This window comes from Ranitomeya imitator, chromosome 1 (assembly GCF_032444005.1).
Source record: "Ranitomeya imitator isolate aRanImi1 chromosome 1, aRanImi1.pri, whole genome shotgun sequence".
NCBI classification, from domain to species: Eukaryota; Metazoa; Chordata; class Amphibia; order Anura; family Dendrobatidae; genus Ranitomeya; species Ranitomeya imitator.
Window position 1 is genome coordinate 591234982 of NC_091282.1, and position 11862 is coordinate 591246843.

Sequence of the window (11862 nt, forward strand, 5' to 3'; positions counted from 1 at the left end):
ATCACTGTTGGCACCCCCCCCCTAAAGGGTTAATACCGGTATCACTGTTGGCACCCCCCCCCCCCCCCCTAAAGGGTTAATACCGGTATCACTGTTGGCACCCCCCCCCTAAAGGGTTAATACCGGTATCACTGTTGGCACCCCCCCTAAAGGGTTAATACCGGTATCACTGTTGGCACCCCCCTAAAGGGTTAATACCGGTAGCAGTGTCCGCTGTCTTGGCATGCCGCCAAAACGAGAAAGCGGGAGAAGGGGGGTTGGGGCGTGTTTCGCTGGGAGAGCACCCGCCCACTTGCTATTACAGTCTAGGGCGGCGCGCAGTAGCCCTAGCCACTGCGCATGCGCCAGGTGCGCGCGGCCGTGCGCCTCGGGCGGCGCGCTGAAGCCCTAGCTACTGCGCATGCGCCAGGTGCGCGCGGCCGTGCGGATGCGGGTGCCGCGCGTGCATGTGGCGCATGCGCTGTCATTCTACGGGACTGCCCACAATGCCTTGTACCAAAACGACACGTGTTATTGAAAAAAAAACATGGCGACATCAAGCAGGTACGTCACCAGCCTCCTGGCCTGAAGAAAGCCGCCTATCAGAGCCCGGCTACGCCCACAGACGTAGTTGGAGTCACGTGGGCGAACCGGCGCTAGCACTATAAAATACGTACTGTTGACGTCAGCGGTCTCTTCCGCCTGTGTGTCTGCTGTAAGGCAGGCAGTCCGCTCCGGCTTTTTTCTCCCGTGAAGCGAATCAACCGTCATCCGCCACAATGGTAAGTAGCAGCCCTCTGCCTTGCCGCCCTGTTGTCCCATACGGTGCTATTTACCGAGGCTTGGCCCTATTTGTGGGGTGTGCAGCTATGCTCCAGACGTCCCGGCCAAACAAAAACCGCGGCCTATGGCTTTGTCTGCCCTCAGCTCCGGCCCCGCCCGCCTCTGGCCTGGCGGAGCAGGCAGCTGTGTAGCCAACTCCTGACCATGGGCTTCTCTCCGTGTCTCCCCGCAGACTATCCTCTTTAGGGTGACTGAGGCAGCCATGACGCTGCAGTTTTCTGCCTCCGGTGACGTTACCGCTGTGTTACGTCTCTGGACGTCTCAGGAAGCCAGCCTGTTTCTAGGTGATCCATTCTCTAGCACTGGTCTGTAACTGGTGCTCCTGAATGCTATGTATCTGGATGGGTCAGGAAGCCAGCCAGTTTCTAGGTGATCCATTCTCTAGCACTGGCCTGTAACTGGTGCTCCTGAGTGCTATGTCTCTGGACGGGTTGGGAAGCCAGCCAGTTTCTAGCACTGGCCTGTAAACCCCCCCCCCAACACTGCGGGCTGTTGTGCATTTGAACTTAAAGGGAACCTGTCACCCCGAAAATCGCGGGTGAGGTAAGCCCCCGATGTTACCTGAAAGAGGAGATAAAGACGTTATATTATACCCACCCAGGGGCGGTCCCACTGCTGGTCCGGTCAAACGGGCATCTCTGGTCCGCTGCGGCGCCTCCCATCTTCATTACAAGACGTCCTTCTTCTGATCTTCAGCCATGGCTCCGGCGCAGGCGTACTTTGCCTGCCCTGTTGAGGGCAGAGCAAAGTACTGCAGTGCACAGGCGCCGGACTTCTCTGACCTTTCCGGCGCCTGCGCACTGCAGTACTATCCTCTATCCGCAGAGCAAAGTACGCCTGCGCCGGAGCCGTGGCTGAAGATCAGAAGAGGACGTCTTGTAATGAAGATGGGAGGCGCCGGAGCGGACCAGAGACGCACGTTTGACCGGACCAGCAGCGGGACTGCCCCTGGGTGAGTATAATATAACGTCTTTATCTCCTCTTTCAGGTAACATCAGGGCTTATCTACAGCATTACAGAATGCTATAGATAAGCCCCTGATGCCGGTGGGCTTACCTCACCCACGGTTTTCGGGGTGACAGGTTCCCTTTAAGCTGTGGGTGAGTTTACGCAGCATCAAAGAGGCAGAATGTAGCCTTTTGAAGGCAGTGTGGGTGAGCTGGGTTTAACGTTGATGTTCCTGATAGTAAGCATGTACCCTGAATTGGAGCATCTTTAAACGTTTCGAAGCTAGTGGTCTAGTCACTTCTGCTGCCTGAGACATGTCATGATGTACTTGTTGCTTCTGGAACTTGTACTGGATCCATAGGGGTGAGGAAACTATGGAACAGGAAACCCTTTAAGTAATACATGGATATATACAGTAGGAGTTCTTGTTTCCCTCTGGGCATATGTAGCAATTTTGTAAGTTTAAACTTGATAAGGATAACTTGCCATTGATTTTTTTTTTTTTTTCTCTGCCTTCTAAAGAACCATAGCTTTATTTCCCCCCTCCACATGACTGTCATGATTTGCAAACAAATTGCTTGGTTCACATGTAAAAACTGCTGCCAAATTTTTAGGTTATGTTCACATATGGTTTTTATGCAAATTTTCAGCTGCACTAATCACCAGCTAAGTCTGATATTTCAGAAATCTCATGCACACAACTTGGTTTGTATTGAGGTTTTTGAGTAATACCTTAGTTATTGCAGAATAGAGCATGTTTCAGTGTTTTCAGCACTTTTCACCCATTAAAGGGAATCTGTCACCCCCAAAATCGTATTGGATAAGGCCACCGGCATCAGGGGCTTATCTACAGCGTTCTGTAATTCTGTAGATAAGCCCCCTATGTAACCTGAAAGGTAAGGCTAAAGTTCACACTGTTAGCAGCAGCCCGTTCAGCACATACGCTAACGGGCTGCTGTAAAGCAAAGTGCCGCCATTTGCATCGCACTAGCGCAGATAGAGCATCTGCTAGCTCTATCTGCGCTAGCAGTGACAGACCTGGAAATGCTGCGGCCCACGTCTCGGGGTCCGTCACTCAACGACTGCACATCCCAGTGGGCGTGCGCTAGCGATGCATCCGACACTGCTTTCAATGGTGGCGTTAACAGACTACGTTACACCGCATTATGCTACGGTGTAACGTAGTCCGTTTAACGGAGACACTGAACGCAATGTGAACCTAGCCTAAGAATAACAGGTTATATTACTCGTCCAGGTCCGATGGGCGTCGCAGTCCGGCACTTCCTATCTTCATATGATGTCCTCTTCATGTCTTCCTGCCGTGGCTCCGGCGCAGGCGTACTTTGTCTGCTCTGAGGGCTGAGCAAAGTACTGCAGTGTGCAAGCACCAGGAAAAGTCAGAGAACGTATGAAGATAGGAGGCACTAGATCCGCACTGCGACACCCATCAGACTCAGACCGCCCCTGGGTGAGTATAATGTAACCTTTATTTCTCACCTTTCAGGTTACATCGGGGGCTTATCTACAGCATAACAGAATGCTGTAGATAAGCCCCTGATGCCGGTGGGCTTATCTTGTACAATTTTTGGGGTGACAGGTTCCCTTTAAAAGCAATGGGTGGTGCAAAAGACCCTGAGATGCAGGGATCATTTTTTGTGTGAACGTGGCCTTAAATTGCACTAATGAATGTAGATATCTCTGGGTGAATGTGCCCTTACAGCTGACAGATGGGAAGTAATTCGACAGTTTGAACAGTCACTTAACTAAGTACTCCTTATTCAGGTGAACTTCACGGTTGACCAGATTCGTAACATCATGGACAAAAAGGCAAATATCCGAAACATGTCTGTCATAGCCCATGTGGATCATGGAAAGTCAACTCTGACAGACTCACTGGTGTGCAAGGCTGGCATTATTGCCTCTGCTCGTGCTGGTGAGACTCGTTTTACCGACACTCGTAAGGATGAACAGGAGCGGTGCATAACCATTAAATCTACGTAAGTAAATCCTATTGTCCCCATTTAACAATTTCAACTGTTAAAGTTGATTTGTAATACTTTTTTTTAATGTTTTAGTGCAATCTCTCTGTTCTACGAGCTTTCTAACAATGACTTGGCCTTCATCAAGCAGAGCAAGGATGGCTCTGGCTTTCTTATCAACCTGATTGACTCACCTGGCCATGTTGACTTCTCTTCTGAAGTAACTGCTGCTCTACGTGTCACTGATGGTGCATTGGTTGTTGTAGATTGTGTTTCTGGTGAGTTTACTTTGTTTACCAAGCTCTGGACACTCCTTGCAGTTGAGCTTTATTTTCTTCCTCTTTTCCTCATATTAGGTGTGTGTGTACAAACTGAGACTGTGCTTCGTCAGGCTATTGCTGAACGTATTCGCCCCGTGTTGATGATGAACAAGATGGATCGTGCACTTCTGGAGCTTCAACTAGAACCAGAGGAGCTGTTCCGGACATTCCAACGCATTGTTGAGAATGTAAATGTAATAATTTCTACATATGGTGAAGGAGAGACTGGTCCAATGGGTAACATAATGGTAAGTACTGGCAACTCTGAGGCTGCCGTCACACTAGCAGTATTTTACATCAGTATTTGCAAGCCAAAACCAGGAGTGGCACAATTAAAGGAAAAGTATAATAGGAACATATGCACCACTTCTGCATTTATCACCCACTCCTGGTTTTGGCTTACAAATACTGATGTAAAATACTGACCAAATACTGCTAGTGTGACGGCAGCCTAAGATGTGGTGCTCCAGGAACATGTTTCAAAGAACCTAAAACTGTCTAAAGTAGACTCAACATCCAGTCGTTTGTCTCCTTAGATTGACCCAGTCCTTGGTACTGTTGGCTTTGGCTCTGGGTTGCATGGCTGGGCATTCACACTGAAGCAGTTTGCTGAGATGTATGTAGCAAAGTTTGCCTCAAAAGGGGAAAGCCAATTGTCACCTGCAGATCGAGCAAAGAAAGTTGAAGACATGATGAAAAAGCTATGGGGTGACAGGTAAGGTTATGTGAGAAACTTTAACCTTTTTAGAGGCTTGGTGAGCTTTTTCTTGATGATTCTCTTTTCTTAATCAGATATTTCGATCCATCTACTGGAAAATTTAGCAAGACTGCCACCACTGCTGATGGGAAAAAACTTCCAAGAACATTCAGTCAGCTGATCCTGGACCCAATTTTCAAAGTGAGTAGTTGGTTTTTGTTTTTTTTTCCACTGTATTTACAGGTTTGTACTTGCTAGCAGCACCTGTGACACTTATTTGTGGGGATGTATATTCAGTATGCCACCCATGGTCTGTAAATGATGACTAAATATTTCTTCACTTTGACCTGAGAATTGATGAAGATATATTTTGACTGAAATCAGTGTGGTAGTGTTTTTTTTTTTTTATTTTTATTTTACCAAAACTAACTCATGTGTTTTTTTTTTTTTATAAGGTGTTTGATGCCATCATGAACTTCAAGAAAGAAGAGACTGCAAAACTGGTTGAAAAATTGGACATTAAGCTGGACAGTGAAGACAAAGAAAAAGAGGGCAAGCCTCTACTTAAGGTAAGAAACTTCTAATGTGATAAGTATATTACATTTTACTAAAAGGTTAATGATTTGTTTTCCTTTGCATTTAGGCTGTTATGAGACGCTGGCTTCCAGCTGGTGATGCTCTTCTTCAGATGATCACCATCCATCTGCCATCACCTGTGACTGCTCAGAAGTACCGTTGTGAACTTTTGTATGAGGGACCTCCTGATGATGAAGCTGCCATGGGTATGAATCTATGGCACTTTAAGTCAAGAATCCTACAATCGGTATTTGAAAACAAGGGCTTTTGGTATTTAAAGAAAACAAAACTCAATATTGCATTTTACAATGTCTTGAAGCCTACCTGGGCAACTGCAGGCCACATCTGGCCCTCTGGCTGTTCCAGTCCAGCCTGCAGACAAGACTAAAAGTGGCCCACAGGCTGCCCCATCCCCACAATCTACATCCTCACCTTTGCCATAGATGAATGCTATATACTATAATAAACTTAAGTAACAGAGCCCTACTAAAAAGCAAATTGCCAAAAATCAAGCCTAAACGCAAGGACATTGAATTAAAAAAACCTCAAACTCCATTAGTTTAATGTATAGGTTTTCAATCTTACCCCTTTATTAAAAAAAAAAAAATCTGTACAAACATCTGTCATGCACTTACTATGAACAAGAACTTATTGATCAACCTAACATATGGGTCACTGAATAAAAATGTAAGGGCATTTTCACTGCATCATGCAGTGTAAACTGTCTGCTAATCTCCCAACAAACCAGTAGGATTCTCATGTCAGGTGAAATCTTCTGGATTGCTAGAGGGATGCGTGTTGGCAGCATATCTACCTCTTGTGAGTTGTGCTGTCAATAACAATGGCAGTTTTTGTGCTTGGAATCTGTTAAATGGGTTGTGCAACCGTAAAAAATACATTTAAAAAAGCAGAAAAGATGAGAAAATTGGCTTTGCAATTTACAAGCTTAAGATTATGCTCCATTAAGTGTCATCTGAAGGATACTCCCTGGCATAAAATCTTGGAGGCTTTATCCATTCTTAGTGGCTGAGCTTGTGCACCTATATAAGGGGTCCAACTCCAGTGTGCAGTATATTCTCCCTGTGCTCACCTCACACAGGTCTGACAGCACTGAGAGCAGATTTTTGAAGGCACAAAAGATGTGAGTGATTCTCCACCCCCACACTCGCAGGTCTGACCTCTGGGTGAGCTCATTCTGCATCAGAGCTGTGTGCATGGGAAGCTTTGAGAGCAAATGCACTTCTCAGCTATATGCTCTCTGCTGTTAGACCTGTGAGGTAAGTGTAGGGAGCATATATTGGGCATACTGATTTTGTGGACCTCTTATGATGGGTACTGTGCTAGCTTGGCCAGCTGATCAGGGATGACATAATTTAAATAACCATTTGTTTCCACATTTTTGGCTTGGTTAAATGTATTTAATGGTGGCACAAGACCTTTAACCCCCTTTCTGACCTCGGACGGGATAGTACGTCCGAGGTCAGATCCCCTGCTTTGATGCAGGGCTCCGCGGTGAGCCTGCATCAAAGCCGGGACATGTCAGCTCTTTTGAACAGCTGACATGTGCCTGTAATAGGCGCGGGCAGAATCGCGATCTGCCCGCACCTATTAACTAGTTAAATGCCGCTGTCAAACGCAGACAGCGGCATTTAACTACCGCTTCCGGCCGGGCGGCCAGAAATGACGTCATCGCCGACCCCCGTCACATGATCAGGGGTCGGCGATGCGTCAGGATGGTAACCATAGAGGTCCTAGAGACCTCTATGGTTACTGATCACCGGTGGCTGTGAGCGCCACCCTGTGGTCGGCGCTCACAGCACACCTCCATTTCTGCTACATAGCAGCGATCAGCAGATCGCTGCTATGTAGCAGAGGCGATCGAGTTGTGCCTGCTTCTAGCCTCCCATGGAGGCTATTGAAGCATGGCAAAAGTAAAAAAAAGTTGAGAAAAATAAAAAAAATAAGGTTAAATCACCTTTCGCCCCAATCAAAATAAATCAATAAAAATCAAATCTACACATTTGGTATCGTCGCGCTCAGAATCGCCCGATCTATCAATTAAAAAAAAAGCATTAACCTGATCGCTAAACGGCGTAGCGAGAAAAAAATTAAACTCCAGAATTGTTTTTTAGGTCACCGCAACATTGCATTAAAATGCAATAACGGGCGATCAAAAGAACGTATCTGCACTCAAATGCTATCATTAAAATGTCATCTCGGCACGCAAAAAATAAGCCCTCAACCGACCCCAGCTCACGAAAAATGGAGACGCTATGAGTATCAGAAAATGGTGCTTTTTTTTTTTTTTTTTAGCAAAGTTTGGAATTTTTTTTTTTCATTACTTAGATAAAAAATAACGTAGTCATGTTAGGTGTCTATGAACTTGTACTGACCGGGAGAATCATAATGGCAGGGCAGTTCTGGCATTTGGTGAACCTAGCAAAAAAGCCAAACAAAAAACAAGTGTGGGATTGCACTTTTTTTGCAATTTCACCGCACTTGAATTTTTTTTTCCCGTTTTCTAGTACACGACATGCTAAAACCAATGATGTCGTTCAAAAGTACAACTCGTCCCGCAAAAAATAAGCCCTCACATGGCCAAACTGACGGAAAAATAAAAAAGTTATGGCTCTGGGAAGGAGGGGAGTGAAAAACAAACACGGAAAAATGAAAAATCCCAAGGTCATGAAGGGGTTAAGGATTGTTCTTTACTCGGTCTCCCTGTTTAAACAGGCATTGCATGGTGGCTGACAGCTGTTGTAAACCAATCACATTTTTTTGTTCCTAACAGGCATTAAGAACTGTGACCCTAAAGGACCACTTATGATGTACATATCTAAAATGGTTCCCACTACTGATAAAGGTAGATTTTATGCCTTTGGACGAGTGTTCTCGGGTGTTGTATCTACTGGCCTCAAAGTTAGGATTATGGGACCAAACTTTACACCTGGTAAAAAAGAGGATCTCTATCTGAAGCCCATTCAGAGGTAATTATTATAAATACCACAAGACTCTAAATGTTATCTGAAACCTATATATATATATATATATATATATATATATATATATATATATATATATATATATATATATATATATATATATATTTTTTTTTTTTTTTTTCTTTTTTATTTTTTCTCCCACCACCCCATAGAACTATTCTGATGATGGGACGTTATGTAGAGCCCATTGAAGATGTGCCCTGTGGCAACATTGTTGGTCTGGTTGGAGTGGACCAGTATTTGGTGAAGACTGGAACAATCACTACTTTTGAACATGCACACAACATGCGTGTTATGAAGTTCAGTGTGAGCCCTGTTGTCCGTGTTGCTGTGGAAGCAAAGAACCCTGCTGACCTTCCAAAACTTGTTGAAGGATTAAAACGTCTGGCAAAATCTGACCCTATGGTGCAGGTAAGCATTCAATTATTGGGTGACTCTCCTATAGTACATGGTAGAAATGTGTCAGACTGCCCTAAAAATTTTTGCTTCTGGGTAACTTTTCCTTACATGCATACAACCTTTTGTTCTCTTAAGTGCATCATTGAAGAGTCTGGAGAGCACATCATTGCTGGAGCTGGAGAGCTTCACTTGGAAATCTGTCTAAAAGATCTGGAAGAAGACCATGCCTGCATTCCAATCAAGGTAACCAAAACCACTGGCCTTTGTATGCAAGATGGCTGATTAAATCCATGTCTATAAGCACATTTTAATTTTTAATTGTGTGTTTTTTTTTTTTTTTTTTTTTTTTTTTTTTTTTTTTTTAGAAATCTGATCCAGTTGTGTCCTACCGTGAGACAGTCAGTGAAGGATCCAACCAGCTATGTCTGTCAAAGTCACCCAACAAGCACAACCGTCTGTATATGAAGGCTCGTCCTTTCCCTGATGGTTTGGCTGAAGATATCGATAAGGGAGATGTGTCTGCTCGTCAAGAGCTTAAAACAAGGGCCCGTTATCTCGCTGAGAAATATGAATGGGATGTCACTGAAGCAAGAAAGATCTGGTGTTTTGGGCCTGATGGGACTGGGCCAAATATCCTCACTGATGTCACAAAAGGAGTTCAGTACTTGAATGAAATAAAAGACAGTGTAGTGGCTGGCTTTCAGTGGGCTACAAAGGAGGTATGTCTTAATCTGAATACAAGAGCCTGTACCCTTTTTAATAGTTAAGATCCTAAATCTAATCTCGGGTTTATAGTCGAGTTAACATTCCAAGAGATTGATGCGTGACTTGGTACTTTCTGTGATGCACCTAACAGCCTTATTCAGTAAAATTACTGGATAGCGTCATGTTTTCATTTACATTTTGGTGCTAGTTTTCAATTTACTAAAAATCTAAACTTTTTTTTTTCTCAGGGTGTTCTTTGTGAAGAGAACTTGAGAGGTGTACGTTTCGATGTGCATGATGTGACCCTTCATGCTGATGCTATTCACAGAGGAGGTGGACAGATCATCCCCACTGCCCGTCGCTGCCTCTATGCTTGTGCACTAACTGCACAGCCCCGCTTGATGGAACCAATTTATCTTGTAGAGATCCAGGTTTGTACACTGAGCAAGAGATCTAAATCTGTATGTACAATTTTCCTGAGGCCCCCCCCCCCAAGATCAATGTTCCCTTACTGCTAAGTCTGACACGAGGCAGTGTTCAAACCAGTTTAAAATTTTGCAGTTGCAAAGATAAAACTTAAATTTCCATTGATTAAACTGCAGATTTCTTCTCTGAAGTTGGCTATTAAATCAATAATCACCTTTTGCTCATAACTTTAGTTTAACATGCATGATTCTGAGGTTCTTAAATGCTGTTCAAACCATAACTTTTTTCCTTTCATGGTTTTCTCCCTACTCAATTTTAAAAACTGTAATTTCACTAACTCTGCTAGTTGAGGCACACTGTCATGCAGTCTGGCCTAAGATAATGGGTATAGAAAAGTCTAAACTTTATATTAACAGTCCTATTATTTTAACAGTGCCCAGAACAAGTGGTTGGTGGAATCTATGGTGTCTTGAACAGAAAGCGTGGACATGTGTTTGAGGAATCACAAGTTGCTGGCACACCTATGTTTATTGTTAAAGCTTATTTGCCTGTCAATGAATCATTTGGTAAGAGTAATCCACCATCCCCCCCCCCCCCCCCCAATTGTTTTGTAGGATAATGTAAACTTGATGTGCAGCTTACATAATTATAATTAACAACTCACTGATGCAGAAGACATCTCCCAAATGCTCAGGGCATTTAACTTTTACTAATGAAGTTCAGTGTGAAAGATCTGGATTTAGTCAGTCTGCTTGTTTCAGTTCTGATAAATTTTATTTTCTGCTGCAGATTTAGAGCACAGAATTTTGAGTACTGCTAGATGACCCCACCCTACTGTCAGTTTAGCTATGGGAAGAAAGCTTCACAATTTGTGGCACGATGTACAGAGTTCCTCTTTAAGGAGGACAACATGGCAGCCAGTCATGTGTCTAAAACCGCTTTATGAAACCTGCAGCCCAGTATGACCATGCTGGAATTGGGCTGTTTTCCTCTACATCATGCTTTCAGACTAAGTGGCAAAAACCTGGTTCCATGCTAAGTTTTTTTTTTTTTGTTTTTTTGTTTTTTTTCTGGATTAGAGGAACAAACTGCTAGTGTCTTTGATTTAATAAAAAAAAATAAAATCAGCTACTAGTGCACATTATGCTGATGTATTGACATGTAAGTCTCTAACTTACATGTTAAGAATTTGAATTTAACAATACTTGCAGGAGCTGTTCCATGTAATCTAATTCTTCTGTTTTGTAGGCTTCACTGCTGATCTGCGATCCAATACTGGTGGCCAAGCCTTCCCCCAGTGTGTGTTTGACCACTGGCAGATTCTTCCTGGTGATCCTTTTGATGCTACTACAAGACCAAGCCAGGTTGTTGCAGAGACCCGTAAACGAAAGGGTCTTAAAGAGGGTGTTCCTGCCTTGGACAACTTCCTGGACAAGTTGTGAGCTCTGAACACATTTTCTGAATCTGAACTTGACAACTTTGTTTCTCAGTTTGACATCTTAACTTTGCAACATGAAATGCTTGCTCCTCCCATTAATGTCAGGCCATAAAAAAAACCTATCTTGATGCTGTAACACTTACAAAATGGTAACTCTTAAAACTTAGTCTCCTTATCAAGTTGGATTTATAGGGACTGCTTTGAGCATCACTGAGAATCCTGTACTGTCACAGCATGAATATCAGCATTGTATTGGTGCCATTAATAAAACTTGTATTTGAGCACAGTGTCCGTAATGTGTATGTGTGTATTTTTTTTTTTTTTTTTTTCTCACAAGCTGGATGGCATTTAAAGATGGTCATTTCTTGCAGCTTAATATACATCTAAATCAATGAACACTTAAGGGGTTGTCTTGCAGTAGTAACGTAAATAAATTTGCTGACCTAGTTTGGTTCTGGAAACTCACTACCATGCTGCATTTGGTCATATGTTGACTTGTTCGACTCTGGCCAGCAGCTTGGCTGGGAAGAGAGGCTAGATTCTGCTCCTC

General features: G+C 43.8%; 1 protein-coding gene and 1 non-coding gene across 2 annotated transcripts; both read left to right on the top strand.

Moving 5' to 3' along the window:
• The first annotated feature begins 502 nt into the window (after positions 1-502).
• On the top strand, positions 503-11603 carry EEF2 (eukaryotic translation elongation factor 2). Its single transcript, XM_069767959.1, has 15 exons — positions 503-761; positions 3553-3767; positions 3846-4027; positions 4106-4317; positions 4606-4784; positions 4862-4967; positions 5222-5335; positions 5410-5548; positions 8134-8329; positions 8497-8755; positions 8879-8986; positions 9109-9462; positions 9697-9879; positions 10308-10440; positions 11123-11603. Exons 1-15 carry the CDS (start codon positions 759-761, stop codon positions 11314-11316), a joined length of 2577 nt encoding a protein of 858 aa, XP_069624060.1. The 5' UTR covers positions 503-758; the 3' UTR covers positions 11317-11603.
• On the top strand, positions 5081-5146 carry LOC138660512 (small nucleolar RNA SNORD37). Its single transcript, XR_011317902.1, has one exon. It is a non-coding gene; the product is annotated as a small nucleolar RNA SNORD37 (small nucleolar RNA).
• Positions 11604-11862: the final 259 nt, after the last annotated feature.